General features: G+C 35.7%; 1 protein-coding gene across 1 annotated transcript in view; it reads left to right on the top strand.

Annotated features, from left to right (window-relative positions):
- LOC114648702 (syntaxin-binding protein 5-like) overlaps window positions 1-16,825 on the top strand; it is a 580,738-nt gene that overhangs the window by 552,851 nt on the left and 11,062 nt on the right. Inside the window, 3 exon segments of the mRNA XM_051924863.1 lie at window positions 2,880-2,990; window positions 6,478-6,717; window positions 9,538-9,907. Of these exon segments, the coding sequence (XP_051780823.1) occupies window positions 2,880-2,990; window positions 6,478-6,717; window positions 9,538-9,907 (721 nt within the window).

The following is a 16,825-nucleotide window of genomic DNA, read 5'->3' as shown; positions in this document are numbered from 1 at the left end:
ATAATAGTAGTAATGTAGTAATACTAGTAATAATAATTAGAATTCTTTATATTTATATAGCATTTTTCTCACAACTCAAAGTGCTTCAGTGAGTGGGGAGCGACTAACCACCACTAATAATGTGGACATGTTAGAAATGACAGGCTTTGGGATTAGAAAATTGTCATTCAGAAGACATCCACACAGAGACTAAACTGGGGACCTTTGCTTATATTGTGCTGCTTTATTTTCACGTAGTTATTTACTTTTGTGTATCTGGACAAGTTACTTTGCCAGTTTTACTATTGTCAATTTAAATACTGATAGTTTTTTTGTTATTTAGTCACAAGTGATAATTACATGTTTATCATCATGGAAGTTAAATATTTGTAAAATAATTTTAGCAATGGCAGTTTCATATTTAATAAGGAGTTGTTAGGCGGTGTTCACTCAAAATAGCACCTTACAAAAGGAATATAGTTTTAACATGAGTGAATTATTGACAAAATTACAGGTGATGGGAGACAGATCAGGAAAAGTGTTGTCTTTCCTTACACAGTGAAACTGTGTTGATGTTGGTATATTATTATTTGTTTGTTGTTTTGATTAACAATTTTACTAGTAATAATTAATTAACGGAAGTGTTTTGCATGCCCTAAGCACTTCACAATTGTTGAAACAGGAATAATGGGGCCAGAGGCGGTGAAACAGAGGTCTAATAAAATACAAAGGATGTAATTACTTTAAACAGAATAAATAAATAAATAAACTAGTGCTGGGCAATGATTAAAATTTTTAATTCCAATTAATCACATGATTAATCACAGACATTCACAACAATCACATTATGTGCAAAATTCAATAATGAACTCAAAAGTAGTGTATGGCGTGTATTTGGTTTGCAAACACTTTAAACAAATAAGGTGATTTTTAACAACAGTCTTCCCTTTACATAGTAGCAGTTAAAATATTTCTTGTAAATCTCAAATATTAACGTAATCAAATCAAATATAAAACCAAAGATATTGGCCACTGCCACGGTATTAATGTTATATTTACTTTGTTATAGAAAAACAAGTTACCCTCAGAGTCCAGAGCCACAATCATAACATTTTAACAGGCACCTTCCGAGCAACAGCAAGTTAACATTTCTAAATCTGTTTTCTTTTTTATCTGAACAGATACCAGCAGAAACATTTTCTTTTATCAGGGAGCAGCATAAACAGTCTATGTTCAGTAGCAACTCTTTGAAGGCTAATATTTTTTCCAAAACACTGTGAAAAGTGCACAAAGCAATGGTTTCAACACATAAATCAAGATAAAACGTCTGTTGCTGCCTGTTGTGCCTGCTGTCGACATCTGTTTGCAGTTTGTGGCAGCAGCAGCTGCACGGGTGAGTCGCTCGACGGCCAGCAAGAATACACCGTGGGCTGGCTGTCTGTGAGACAGGTGTGCGAGGATGGCAGTTGCAGTGAAACGCAATATGGTTTGTACCTCCTGTCATCTTAAGTGTCTGTCCTTCCAGGCGAATGTTTCCATAGGTGCATCAGCTACATGAATGTGTTCAACACCATGATCAGCTAGGGACCGATCAGCTGATGCCAGTACCTCACTTTCGTTTTCGATCTACATCTCCACATTACAGTACTTGTATCAAAATTGGAGTCAGATTCAGCAATAATATGAAAAAAAGTTATCCATGGATTATTTTACTTTGAGCATTCACTTTGATATCTCTCCACGTGCCATTTTAGAAGCTGTTTGCTTTTCGCTACTCATGCACGCGCAGGGAATCAAAGTCAAATCAGCAGAGCTAACTTTCCTTCTAGCAAAAGCATATCGAAAAGCGCTGTAACAAGAAGATCACTGATCTCTATCGATCACTAGCGAGACTGAGGCTTTCAAAATAATAATAATAATAACAAAAACTGCGTTAATGCACGATAAAATCATTGTCGGTCTTAATTAATTAATGCGTTAATGCATTAACTTGCCCAGCCCTGAAATAAACATAAATAATTGGACCACACAGATTTAGCTCATGAAAATAATAAATTGAAACAAAGTCCCCAATGCTGGAAAACAACAAACAAATGGACGTAAATCTAGATTACATCATTAGGATTCGTTTAGTGGGAGTGGCCTGTTATTGTAGTTTCTTGCACTCTCTAAGTGACAGTTCATTGACTTCCTTCACTGATGGGTCCAAACTTGCATTTTAAAAGAATGACAGAAGTTGCCAAATATAATAATTGTAGTGAGTTCTTTCCAATGTAATGTAATAGAAATGAAAGTTTTATCACCCATGGAACATTGATTAGTCTAGAACATAACACAACCAACGTTAGTGGACCGACTGGAGTGTAGTGATACAGGAAGTTGCTATTGTATATCAGTACAAAGAAAAGTCATAGAGAGCCAGTGAAGACTAAACAGAACAAGCACTATGTGTTGAAATATCAGAATGATGTGAACAGAGTGAGTAACAGATTTCCTCAAGAAAAGCCAATGGAACACTGGTCGAGGCATAGGAAGAGTCATGTGAGAAAAGAGCAGTAATGCCATTTGTTGAATGAAATGGAAATATAGTGAGTGCTCTATTTACATCCTGGAAGAGCTAGAAGAAGTGGCCGGGGAGAGGGAAGTCTGGGCATCTCTGCTCAAGCTGCTCCCCCCGCGACCTGACCTCGGATAAGCGGAAGAGGATGGATGGATGTTTATGCAAAAGGTGACTTGGGATATTCTGAATGATTTCCAAAGAATTTTTTTTTTTTCTTTTTTTCAAATAGTGAATTAGTTACATATATTTCATGTCTCTACATTTTGTATAATAGCGTACTCATTATATTAAAGTCATAAACATTATACAGAAATATAATACCTCACTGTATTTTAACCAGATAAAAGGGGGAAACTACTTTTACGTCTAAGTGAGAAGCGTTTTAGTGTGGATTTGAATAAGGTTAAAACTTGTGGAGAATTCCCCAGGACCTGTTCATCCCCTCTTTTCAGTGAGTTGTATAAAATAAGTTTTGGTACAATATATTGCTGCTTCTAACTTGTATCAGCAGTTCTGCAATTACCTTGCTGCACTTAATTCTCTGAAAATTCTTGTTTTCAAAAATTGATGCACTTATTTCCTTACACTTAGAACTAGCAAGCATTGCAGTGCCTCTGTTTAAAGTGCTTTACTTTCCAAATTTATTCCTTTTGTAATGGTAGTTTTAGTTGTTCAATTCTGTCTATAGAATGAAACAAGGTATAAAAAGTCTTGTCTTGTGTGTATTGAACACAGGTGTGTGGTATAATTTCTTTGCAATTATTGTTATTATTGAGAACTTCAAAAAATGTCCTTTGGCCAGCAGTTTGATAAAAGCATGTTTGGAATATGCTAATAAATATAAAATACTTGAAAAGTATACATTTGCAAATCAATATTAATTATCAGCAAAAAAGAAATTCAACTTCTGGAAGGTATTAGCAGTTTGAAAAGATGGCACCTGCCTTCTTACCAAATACATATTACACATTAACAAAGATTTACGGCCTTTTTGCTGTAATGTCTTTGTTCTTTGTGGCTTATGATATTTGTTTATTTTGTGCTGAAAAAATGTAACACTTGCTTTTTCTGTTTGACATATAAAGCGTCTTCTTGATTTCTCAGCCCTTCATTTTTTTTTTTTAAACTACGACTGATCAACTATCTAACTGTAGATGTTTTTTGTGTTACAAATCTACACACCTGGAATGATTGTTATGTGCAGAGTGCAGCAAGTTACAGTCTGACTTAGTACTTTCTGCCTTACTCCATTCTTCTGTAATATGTTAATTTGGATATAAATAAATGTAAAATTTCAACAATCATCATAGTGCTACAGGTGGCTTCTAAGAAGTGACTACAAGACTTGCCAAAGAGAATATTAAATGTATTTTGAAATTTAAACATAATTTGAATTAATAACAGCTTCTGTTCTTTTTACTGCAAATTAAGATGGTACAATATATTTCGTAAGCAACAGAGATATGTGTCTTACTCACATGGCTGTCCTAACAATCCACAGCAATTCAAGTATCCCAAAAAAGAAGGCGCTTTAATAAGAATAAGAAATCTCCTTTGTGATACTGATGTAATGTCCTAAAAGTCAGATGAGTACACTATAAATAGGAGATCATATTTTGAGGGATTTTAATTTCAAGTTGTTAATGATTTACTCATTTTTGTAAATTATTATTTTTATATCTTTGTCATTAAATATGAGTAATAATTATTGTTTGGTGGACGATAATTACACTATTTATTCTGTGCTTCATCCTGTCCAGTCCAGAGGTATATGTCACATCTGAAATCTGCTTTATCCAATTTAGGGTAAGAGGGAATTTAATGCCTTTCAATAAAGGCAAAATTTTTAATGTGCACTGTAGCGATTAATTCAGTTTATTTGAATAAAGCATATTTTCACTTATTACAAGTGGTGTTTAGATAAATTAAAACCCTAAAATACAAGTAACACAAACACAAGTCTAATGCTTTTTAATACATACACATGAATAAATACTATGCCGAATTTTTATTAACAGATTTTATTAATTATATTAATTACTCAGTGAAAATGCAAGCTTGAACCAGACTTGAAAGCAGAGCTGACACACAACCCTGCTTTTAAATTTGTATCGAGACATTTACACAGATTGCCCATGTAGAGCTTGTGGAAAGCATTAAGAAATGCATTATTCAATCAAATGAAAGTATAAAGACGCTCCCATTACAGATCAACATAAGCAACTTATATTGTTTACTATTAAGTGTTTGTCTCTGTTTCTCAGATCTGCAAGTTTAATGGCCAGGTTGCTTGATAGCCACATTAACCTATAAAGTTAGTACAGCAGAGATTTTAATGTTTTAGGAATGGTTGTTAAATATGTGAGGTCCATACACTAGTCAATTGTGGATGGGTTGTAAGTGAGGTCGTGTGTGTAAGAAGGGCTTGGGGGTAGGTTGTGTTTGTTGTCTGCTCAGCCTTGGACCATTCACAAATGGAGCCTAGGGGAAAAAGAACTAGTTCAATTCATTATGAAGAGGGTTTACTCTGCCATCCACCCAAAAGATTACAGTATATTTATAAATACCTATTGATTCTCAGAGGACTAAAACCAGTGCAGAATTTCTGCTATTAAATATAAGAGAGTACCTGGACTAGTCAGGTTTCTTCTGGTGAGATGACTTGCCTCTGGCCACACTTTTTTGACAGAAGAACCTTTACAGTCATCTTAACTGGAACCTATTTATTTTCCAGGAGCCCTCTGGAAGCACGGTATATTATGTGAAGTATGGTCAATTTAGCAACAAAAAACTTGCATCAGATTTTTTGACATTTTATTTTTGCTAAATGAGTATATCAGTAATGATATTAATATAATTTTAACCGTCACACTGCAGCCTACTCCTTTCTGCTGTAGGCCGAAAATGTACCCTATGGGCTTTAATGTCCTACCTTGTATAAAAAATAATGCTGTCTCCATGCAGTTCTTTATATCTCTGGATATTTCCAGCTGTAGCACTTAAACATGGAGTGATGCACCCCCAAAAGGGGTTTGCGTCACAAACAACTAATCAAGGTTTGCTCTTATCAGATGTATTATATTTTGGGTTTACCAACTTTTGAATCTGTGGTCCCATTTCTTCGGCATGCCTTTCACAAGTTTACCAGCTATAGTTTCAGGTTGGCATTTGTAAAACATAGAGATAGTTTTTAATAAATCAACTTGAAATAATTAAAAACCTTGATGCCAGAACAATATCAAACATATAGTGGACATGAAATATCTGCTGCCTTCATGTGCAAAGGGTTTGTGTGAGAACAAATTTCTGATGTCCTTTATTCTCATTATAATAATCACTTGTCAGTTCCTTTGAGACTGTCTTAACAACATAATATGCAGTACCTGATGCAGTCTGGGCTGAAAAATCTAACATGGATGACTTTTCAAAATGTTAGATTACATGTCACAGTAATTTACTGTGGAAAAGATTTTTCTGTGATTAAATCTGTGCTAATTAAAATGGAAAAAAGAAAATATCCCTCTACTAAGTACCTTTTTTAATTCTTCTCAATTAACATTATCAACAGAATAGTATTGTGATAAAAGTCAAATTGAACTGAGCATTAAAACATTGGAATGCAAATCTTCGATTATAAAAGCAGAGTTGAGATATTTTCTGTGTTCTATTTTAAATTCTCTGAAATCATTTATTAGCAATATTTTAGCCAATTGCTTTCTACACATCGCATTGCCTCTCCAATGAGTTGTACTTAAACTGCATTTTTAATTATCCTTATTTAGAAGCTGATTTTCTACTACATTGTAGTTTAAAATAACTCATTGGTTTTACTTGAAATAGGCAGAATCTGGGTTTGATTTTTTTATAAGCTGGAGAAAAGGTCATTAAACTGAAATAACTGTTTAATTTTAAATGACTGTTGACCTTACTTCCTTTAGATATCAGAGACAATTCATTCAGTCGCTCACGCAGCTCCAGTGTAACAAGCATTGACAAAGAATCGCGAGAGGCCATTACGTCATTACAGTTTGGGGAGACGTACACACGGAAGACAGACAGTGCTACTGCTCCCAGTTTATGGGTGGGCACATCCCTAGGCACAGTCGTTGTAATTGTGTTGAATCTTCCTCCTCCTGGGGAACAACGACTTCTTCAACCAGTTATTGTCTCACCCAGCGGTAAGTTTTGACACTCATATATAGCTTATCATATGTCATGACTAAAAGCAATGTATAGAGAAATCTTGCTTTAGATCAGCTGTGCTTCAGCAAGCACTACTAGATTTTATTCAAAACCATACTTTTACAAATTAGATTTAATTCAGCTCATTTTTATATAGCACTTTTCAAGAACATTTGGCTTAATGTGTTGTACAGAGTTAACATCCATTCTTTTTTCTTAGCCTAGTTGTTCTACTTCTACAGCTCATTAACTGTTCTTTTTTGCTTTGTTAGACCATTCCTAATCTGTATTGCTCCACAGCACCACTGAAGACAGTTAATGATCAAACAAGTTACACTGACAAAAGGTTGTGATCCTATCACTAAAGAGAGATTTCAGGGAAAATAAAAACAAAAGACACCAGCTTGGAGTGTGTGGCCCCTTCCATGCTATTAGAGCTCAAACTTTATGTACTGTACACTGTTCCCGATGTTGTACATTTGAATACTGCCAAAACTTTGTGGATATTTGTCAAGAATTTATAATGTGGCATTGTAGGAGCATAATGACACAGATTTTACAATGCAATACTTACCTCAGTTTTAGCTTCACAATTCTGTGCATTTTTCATACTTCTTTTCCGTTGTTTTAATAAACAAGAAAATCATAGTTTCTGGGCGGCACGGTGGCGCAGTGGTAGCGCTGCTGCCTCACAGTTAGGAGACCCGGGTTCGCTTCCCGGGTCCTCCCTGCGTGGAGTTTGCATGTTCTCCCCGTGTCTGCGTGGGTTTCCTCCGGGTGCTCTGATTTCCTCACACAGTCCAAAGACATGCAGGTTAGGTGCATTGGCGATTCTAAATTGTCCCTAGTGTGTGCTTGGTGTGTGGGTGTGTTTGTGTGTGTCCTGCGGTGGGTTGGCACCCTGCCCAGGATTGGTTCCTGCCTTGTGCCCTGTGTTGGCTGGGATTGGCTCCAGCAGACCCCTGTGTTTGGATTCAGCGGGTTGGAAAATGGATGGATGGATCATAGTTTCTAGACTGGAGATGATTTGGGATCTCTCTCTTCGTTCCCTTCAATTCATAATTAAAAGAAAGCAAAAAATGGAAGTGAAAAGTATGTGGGGCACTGGTAAGCACTTTGTGCTAAAAAGATTAATACAAATGTAGAATAAAAGAAGAATGGTGGTTGTCGTAAAGAATTGTTGTTTACTTCTCATTTTCTAAAGTAGTACTGTGTAGTGATTAACTCTTATTTTAAATATGCAGGTAAGATTTGATAGTTACTTTTACAATGTTGCGAGGTTTTTCTAGCAATCACAATAACAATTGGAACTCATTGTGTGGCAGTAGATCGCTTTCATAGGTAGCATATCATGATATCAGCATGGAAGGGAGTCACTTCTAGATTTAGCTCCTGCTTATTGTGCTGCACTTTTAGAAAAAAAAAAAAAAGAGAAAATAATACTTCTCTTGAAAAATCAGTGACCTTGTGCATTTTGCAATAGGTCTTGTCTCCCCCCAAGTCATACCTTTTAAAACCATTACAACTCCCACCTCTAATGCTATTTTTCCCATCTGTCTGTTGTTTTGAGTCCTTTCGTTATAATGTGCTGCCATTTGTATTTCGGGGCCACTAGAACATGTACATGGTTAATAAAGCAAAATCTAAACAAAATGGGACAGTTTTGCCACACTCCTCTCAGGAAATAATTAGATGTGCCATAATGAGTATTGAATAGTATTGTGAACAATAACTCTCTGATAAAATTAAGGCAAAAATATCATAGATGAATTAGTTTTAACAGGTGTGTTATCTTGAAGGCCCTGCATTGTGCAATATGAACATTTGTACCTCTCTAATCGCAGCTCTGTATAGCAGGTGCTGTTGTAGCCAAGTTTGAACTCTGTTAGTTCATGCTAAGACATCCAGGGTTGCAGTATTCAATCGTATCAGATTTTTTTCTTATATACTTACACACACTACATTCCAACTTATGCATATCGCAATAATGAGATGAGGATAAGATCTTCATCAGTGTACTCATACACATCAACCCGTACAAAATATGTTAACACATCAAACTGATATAGTTTTATTGTTTATTTGAATTCTGAAAAGTAATAGTCAGATCTGATGTGTCTCTGACCCAATGCATAAAACTGTTCTCTTGGGATAAAGTGCACATTCTGTAGGTGTTCCTAGCTCAATGCATATCTCTGTCTAACTGTAGAACAGGAAATCAGTAATTAAACAATACCAGCACAAATAGCAATATCTTTCTCTTCTTTTAGCATGTTGAACACATAGTCAGCGAATAAAACATAGAATAAAAGTATACTGTATATGGACAATGAATTAAACCAGGGAAAAAAGCATAGAAGGGTCAGCTAATAAATATGCATAGAGTACACAGTGAAGGGCTAGTAAGAGCATGATAAACAGAGTAAGCTAGACAACAAGAGTTTTAAGAAGACTGCATAGCTTGAGTCACCTGTGGTATACTCCTTCTGCATATAAATTCCTTATTTGGAAAATAAACATTTTATTATTCCCCTGAACATAGTACAATGACATTCTTACTTGCTTGTTGCCTTAGAAAAGTGACAGTAATGCAATTACTGGTACCTATAAAAAAACATGAGGAAAAAAAAACAATAGCGTAGAATACAACTTAGGTATATATGTTATTATGAATGAATGATTGTTCAGTAATATATATTTATACCAGCTCTGTGCATGTTTATTTTATTTACAATATTTACAAAATAAAATTGTGGTTTACTTAATTTAAATGTCAGTAAAGGTAAAAAGTAGTCTTTTTTTTATTCTTATGCCAGGAACCTTGATAAGGCTGAAAGGAGCAATTTTGAGAATGTCATTCCTGGACTCCACAGGCATGTTGTTTGCACCACCTTATGAGTCCTGGCGTGAGCCAAATGCCCCAGAAGATAAAGATGAAAAGGACAAGCAAAGGAAACGGCGACCTGCCTCAGTTTCCCCTTCCTCATCTCAGGAAATCTGTGAAAATCAGTATGCAGTGATCTGTTCAGAAAAACAAGCCAAGGTTATTGCACTGCCATCCCAGAACTGTATTTATAAACACAATATAACAGAGACTTCTTTTGTTCTCCGGGCTGATATAGTGCAAATGAGTAATAGCATCTGCCTTGCATGTTTCTGTGCCAATGGACATATCATGACCTTAAGGTAACGTATAATTCTTTGTTATATATCTCACTTGAAATGTTTATTTAAAGTAAATTCCATTAAAAACGATAAGTTGGTGGTATGGTAATGTATATCTTTTAACTTCAATATCACATGATTTTGTTGGCTGTTGTCTAATACAAAAAGGCCTGGATTGCTTGTAAGGGGTCTTGTGTTATTCAAAAAAAGATTGAAACAAACACAAAAAGCAGTATTATCAGTTATGAATTTGGCGAGGCATGCCTTTTAATCATGACCAGAAACGTTCAGCCTTCTAGTTTAAACTACCACCAAGGAAGAAATGGTAATCCATTGGGATTAATAAAGTATCTATCTATCTATCTATCTATCTATCTATCTATCTATCTATCTATCTATCTATCTATCTATCTATCTATCTATCTATCTAATCAGAACACCTAGAATAGCAACCTCTAACAAAGAGTTTGCCTGGGTTTTTTTTTTTTATTATTATTTTCTTTAATAAACTGAAAACATTAACTAGTTGATGTATGATATATTTCACATGATGAATTTAATACCCATACTCTCATTGTTTTTTTTATACAAAATAACTAATAAATGACTCGTATAGCATTTGTTGAATTTTGAATAAAATTTAAATTTTTTCCGTCCATGAGGGATTGTGTGTATTGTTTCTATTTTCCAAAATTGCATACATTTTGATTATATGTATATTTTGCAAATGTGATCATTTATGTCATTTGTCAGTATTTTTACTTATTGTAAACCTAGAAAAATGAACACTTGTGCCAATCCATATTTTTATTATTGGGTTTAAATGTGACTAAACCTTTTAAAGCACCATCTGTCATAGCTGAAGATGAGACCTGCTTACAATTTAGTCCTGCCTTTCATTTTAACCTGGGACTGAAAAGGGCAAAGCCTACACTTCGCATATCTGGTAGAAATAAAAAATAATGACGAAAAGCAGTACGTAGTTTACTGACTAGAAGCATTTGTTGATTCTTATCAAATGTGTTGAGTCAAAAGATTTTGTTGTTTACAATCAGAAATGAACTATGCTGTTTTTAGCAGTAATAATTCCTCTTTTCTTTATCATACAGAAGTGAAATTCCACATGCCTTCAGTAGCATTAATTAATGGTAGTACAAATTTAAAACTCAATGCTTTCTTATTAATCTTTTTCTTATTATTAAAGATTGTTAATCTGTTACTTTTAAAAGGAAATGGTGCAAATGCTGTAGTCATCCCCACTCCTGTACAATAATAAAATCATTTCCATTTTCAAATTTAAAATATTGTAGGGGAAAAAAATAAGCAATGTCTGTGAATTAATTCTAAACTATCTTTAACCGTAATCTGCAAGCATCTACTGCTATAGTGTCTGAGTAGGACTGCCCTCTAAGTACCATTTCATATCTACATAATAGTAGCAAAGTACTGGAAATGCCCAGTAGACACCATTGAATTCTGGTAGTTAATGACAGCAAAAATAGTAAAGAAACCCATGTGCACTTCTAATCAGAATATGCTGAGATCTAAGCACATTTTCTGCATACATAATGTTTTTGTATGGTATGTGCAATGAAATTCATTTCAAACAACAGAAAACATTGCTTATTTAATCTGCAGAAGTACCAAAGCACCAGTAATACTCATTGTGCAAACCTGTTCATTATGAAAAACACTTACGATGAAACAACGTTCAAGTAACCCAAAAAAATAAATAAATCAGAGCGGGGGATATTTATGCAGAGGTCCATGTAATAAAAAAAAATGAAAGAGAAGGATTATAACAGAAAAATTAAAAATAAAAACAGAAACTCATTATTCCACACAGTAATCCAGAGAAGTCCTCCAGAATCAGTGCACCGTACGTGTTCAATATGAAGCCAATGAAGAATATGGGAAGGACAGTCCAGATAAGATGAAGACTTGTGTAAAAATGTGTAAGAAGTGATCCACACTAGGTGCACCATGCATGATGCATGCAATATGTAATAGAAGAATCAGCTAGTACATTTAAGGGGAAAATACTCACTTTATTAGTGCATTCATATATTCTGAACAAAATTAAAAGTACTCTACAATATACAGTGTTAACAAAAACACAAATGGAATAATGTGAAAGAACATAAGCTGTTGCCTGCATAGTAATTATAGTTTGTTTATCTCACTTAAGAATTAATCCCCTGGTCAGAAGCCTGGGAAAAGAAACGGGACAGCCACTGGTTTCATTGATGCCAGTGGGGCAGCAGTAGAGAAAGAAATGAGCATTTTGGAGATAGTAAAACTGCACAGGAGAGGTAGAGACCATAATCTCCAGGGGCCTCATGCATAACGCCGTGCGTAGAATTCGCACTATAACATGACGTAAGCACAAAAGCCGAAATGTGCTTACGCACAGAAAAATCCAGATGCAGGAATCTGTGCGTTCGCCAACTTCCACATTCTTCCGCTACATAAATCCCAATCAGTGTGGAAATAATCGCACGTGCACGAGCTTGCTGTCCCGACCCAACTCCTCCCAGAATTAAGCCTCTTTGAATATGCAAATCAATATAAATAGCCCTTAAGCCCAGCGTTATGTGAAAAGGCAATGGCAAAAGTACGAGGAAAAATAGAAGAATTTCAGCGAATACCAAATGAAGGCAAAGAAAAACGTACTATTTGTTGGTTTAAACAGTTATATAAGCAACAAAAGGAAGTTGATCGAGTGACATAGCGTGTCGGAGAAACTCAAAATCTCAAGTTCACAAAGTCGCACAGTGCCCGAAATAAAAAAGTTGTCACATATCAAAGTCGGCGTGAAAAGGCGATTCGTAGCCCACCGTCTGAGTGTCATATGAAAGCTTATTAGGGTACAATGAAAAAAAAGACACACCATGTGAAAAAAGCACAAAATGTCAACTTTAATCTCGAAATTTCCACTTTAATCACGTAGTTTATTTTGTCATTAAAGTAGAACATCATAAACTTCATCTTAAAATCGTTTAATTTACTAGTTTCCCAAATCCCATCGTAACTAAAGTAGCACGTTAAATGCTTTGTTATGTATTTGATCTTATATGTGCTCTATGTGCCTGAATCACTACGTGCTCTTCCTCCGATAGGACACAGGATCCATTACGTTCGTAATATTACAGCTTTCTAAATAATTAAAATACTGAGAAGTATACATGATATCATTTTCATGATGATATAAGTTAAAGCATGTTATTAAACATGGGAACACGGTGGCACAGTTTTTGTTCATGTCTTACAGCAAGATGCTTGCTGCGCCATGTGCGACCTTCAATGAAATGCTTTATTACAGAAGTACTGTCTTTTTCAAACGTACTAACCCCCAATTCCTGTCCTTACTTTTCTTTCTCCAAATACCCAATCGCCACACAATCAGTTCTGTAATAGACGTTAAGCCATCTGTAAGCTTAGAACGCCGATTCTTCAAAACTTTTAAGGAACATCGAAATATCTTCGTAATGTTTAATTATTCTATCTATCCATCCTTCCAGTATCGCCCCAGCCACAGCATGAAAACAGAACGAGGCAGGAACAATCCGTGAACGAAGCTCAAGCTCGCTAGCGCTGCAGCACCGTGTAGTTAAAGTTAAAGTTTTATCTGTATAATATAATCAGCATATTTTGCTGCATTTCATCTTAAAAATGATATCGTCATCATATGTAAATACACGCTTTATAAAGTGGCTCATGTTGTGCAATATTATAACTGTATCATAAGTGCAATTACCTCACGGTACCTTGCAAGTACAAACAGTTCTACAAGGAGCACTTGATGGACTGAATGCGTGTATAGTTCTTGGTATGAAACGCGAGGTCCGAACAGGAAAGGCTATGAACGATATGCGGTTAATTTCAGTGTATTTGATAAAGCCGCCGTCATGGATGTGGATCTAAGAAAGGGTAACCACACAGGAACAGTAGCACTGCTTTGACGCTGGGTGCCGCCAGTCTGCAAAACTGAGCGGAGAACTTGCGTACAACAGGGTATGAGGTACCGTGGAAAAGTGCGTGGCTTTACGCCAAGTGTAGGTTTTATACATCGCAATTTGAACGTGGAAACGTTCTTACGCAACATTTCTGTGCATATGCACCGTTTATACATGAGGCCCCAGGAGTTTTAAGAAACGGGACAGCCACTGGTTTCATTGATGCCAGTGGGGCAGCAGTTAGAGAAAGAAATGAGCATTTTGGAGATAGTAAAACTGCACGGGAGAGGTAGAGACCATAATCTCCATCTTTTATACAGTTTGGCATTCTAGATTACTACTTGTCACCTGTTCCCTTATTTACCTTAACTCATTTTTGAGAGAAAAACTCTTTTCATTATTTTAAGGTAGAGCTTTCGTGGAACTCATCCTAGGGTAATAACTTGGGCAGTGTGAAAGAGGTTAAATACAGAAACATATACTAAGTTGTGAGGAGTAGGGGTAGGAATACTTATGATTGGGTGCTCAATACATCGTCGATTTTTGACTTGTAGACATGATAAATTATTGTTTTCACTGAGTGCCTGATTGCTGTTTTCAAAATAAATCACTATTCACCTGCCACAAACCAGCAACATTCAGGTTATGCAGGTGCACACTCAGTCTGTTGCTTCTCTGTAAACAATATATGCATAGATATTCAAATGCACCTCCATTGACCACATCATGCCTGATGAGAGATCACATTAAGAGTATACCCTGTCTTTGGGTTTTTTGTTTCTCACCACCTTATTGTGTGGTTTGATTGACCTGATCACAAGTGAATTTACACTTTTTTTTTTGTTTTGATGTGGTCAACTGCTGTCCAGTCTTGACGTAAAGAGAGGCTGTGAGCCTGAATCAGATGTTAGTCTGCTCTGTGTTACATTTGCATTTACTGTATGTATGTTTTTAGTAGTGCATTTTTTATTTGTTTTAATGCTTACTTTCTGTATTTTGCTATTTTTTTTAAATTAATTTCACTATTTTTTGTTTTCCAAAAATATAAAATGGAAATGTTTTTTAGTCTATGGTTTCCATGTCCACTGTTATAGGGACTGTTGCACTAAAGATGCAGTGTATTATTTGTTCTTTTTATCATTTTGTTCACATCGTGTAGAGGTAACCTGGGAGTGATGTTTGCTGGTGGTCCTGTGACCTATGTAACACTGAAATGTATCATATCTTGAGACTTGATGCTTTAGTAGTACTGGGAGTCTCCAGTAGATATTTGAGGAGTGGTGCAGATTATGTATATGAAGCATTGTGACAGGATGAATTATCTGTGTTGTCCATAACATTGAACATGATAACAAGCAGTGTTTTTTAAACCTTTACTTTATATTTGATTACCAAATGCCAGAGAACAATAATTTACTTTATATTTGTGTCATCCAATCCAGCTCTGTATGTTCTAGACATTACAGTTGAGGGATATGCTAAGATGTTAGTTGGCTTGTAGCTGGCTCAGGTGGTCACTTGCCTTTGAGAGGCTCAAATGGGTAGTAAACTTTTTCGTAGATTCCTCAGTTTGGGATGTTTTTACCTCATAAAGAACTGCCATTGCAACTCAGAGCAGATTGGTATAAGTGTATTTTGTGTAGGGCTTCAGTAGACCTACAAAGCAAGATGCAGACATTGAGGGCTCACATGCCTCTGTCTGCTTGGTAGTACCTATGCTTGACTGGAAAAAATAGACCCTGAAAGACATGAGAATATGCCAATAACTGAAGGGCTGTTGGAAGTTTCTTTTATGTGTTTTGTGCATTATTTGAAGAAGGCTAATACCCAAATAGCCCATGGCATCTTTTTTTGAAAACTATAAAAGCTAGCATTCTGTGGCTTCTAGTTTGTTTTGTTAGGTCTTTGCATTTGTAAAGTGAGACTTGTGTTTTCATATTGTTCAGTGAGATCCTTTTAAAGTTTAGCATAAATCTCGGTAAACAATGCATCTTGTCATCCTGTTTGCAAGTTTCATACGCACCTTTGGAAAGCACAATTAAAGTTTGGAAAGTATTCACTTTGGAGCCCTGAGTGTAAGTCACTGCTTTATAGATAATTCTGTCCTCTTGGCTTAGGATGTCCACTGGAATGTTTTGTAACCAAATTTCATATGAAAGTTGAGAGTCAGATCCTCCACACCTTAGTTCATGGTTGTCTTATGGAAGTGAGCGGTCTGCTTTTTTCAGGTGTGAGGCATAGCCATGCCGCAGCAATAGTATTGAGTTTATACTGAGCAATGATGGTGAAGTGAGCACTGTCCATGGATGAATCTTTCAGATTATTGGTCAGTGTACATTCCTCACCTTTAGTCACTCATATGTAGCAAGTGTTCCAGTCATGGGTCACTGTGTGTAGAGTTGGACCAGATGCAGGACAGACTGGAACAGTTTTTTCTGTCACTCAGCCCTGGCAATGCCTGGAAAATTCCCAGGAAACTTTTTCTAGGCACAAATCTGAAGTCCACACCCTCTGACCACTGCAACCGTCAGTGGGAGAAAAAGAAGTAAAATAAGGGTATGAGTGAAGGAGTAGGTGTGAAAGAAGACATACAGCTTAAAATGTTCATTGCAATTGTTGTAGTAAATGATCTGGGGAAATATTTGTGACTTGCCGGACTGACCTGGTCCTCCTCCTTTTTTTATCAAATTAATGATACATGTATCTTCTCTAATTGTTTGGGGGGTATTACTTTATTTAGTATAACAATTTGGAATACAGTACTAAGTACTATAAAGTATTAAAACCTGTTTAAATTGCTATCTTTAAATTTTAACAATGAATTCAATCATTTTTATTCGTTTGCAATCATTGAACAATCAAGCTTTACTTAACAAAAGACTGGCATCTCAGCACTGACCTTCCTGAGGTGCATCTAATTCTGGGTTAGTTTCCTTTATAGTCAGCATACACAGACTAGTTGAAAATAAGAAATTTTCGCAAT

The sequence above is a fragment of the Erpetoichthys calabaricus genome, chromosome 3, assembly GCF_900747795.2.
Source record: "Erpetoichthys calabaricus chromosome 3, fErpCal1.3, whole genome shotgun sequence".
NCBI classification, from domain to species: Eukaryota; Metazoa; Chordata; class Cladistia; order Polypteriformes; family Polypteridae; genus Erpetoichthys; species Erpetoichthys calabaricus.
Note: the sequence above shows the minus strand (reverse complement) of the source record. Positions and strands in the feature narration are given on the sequence as shown.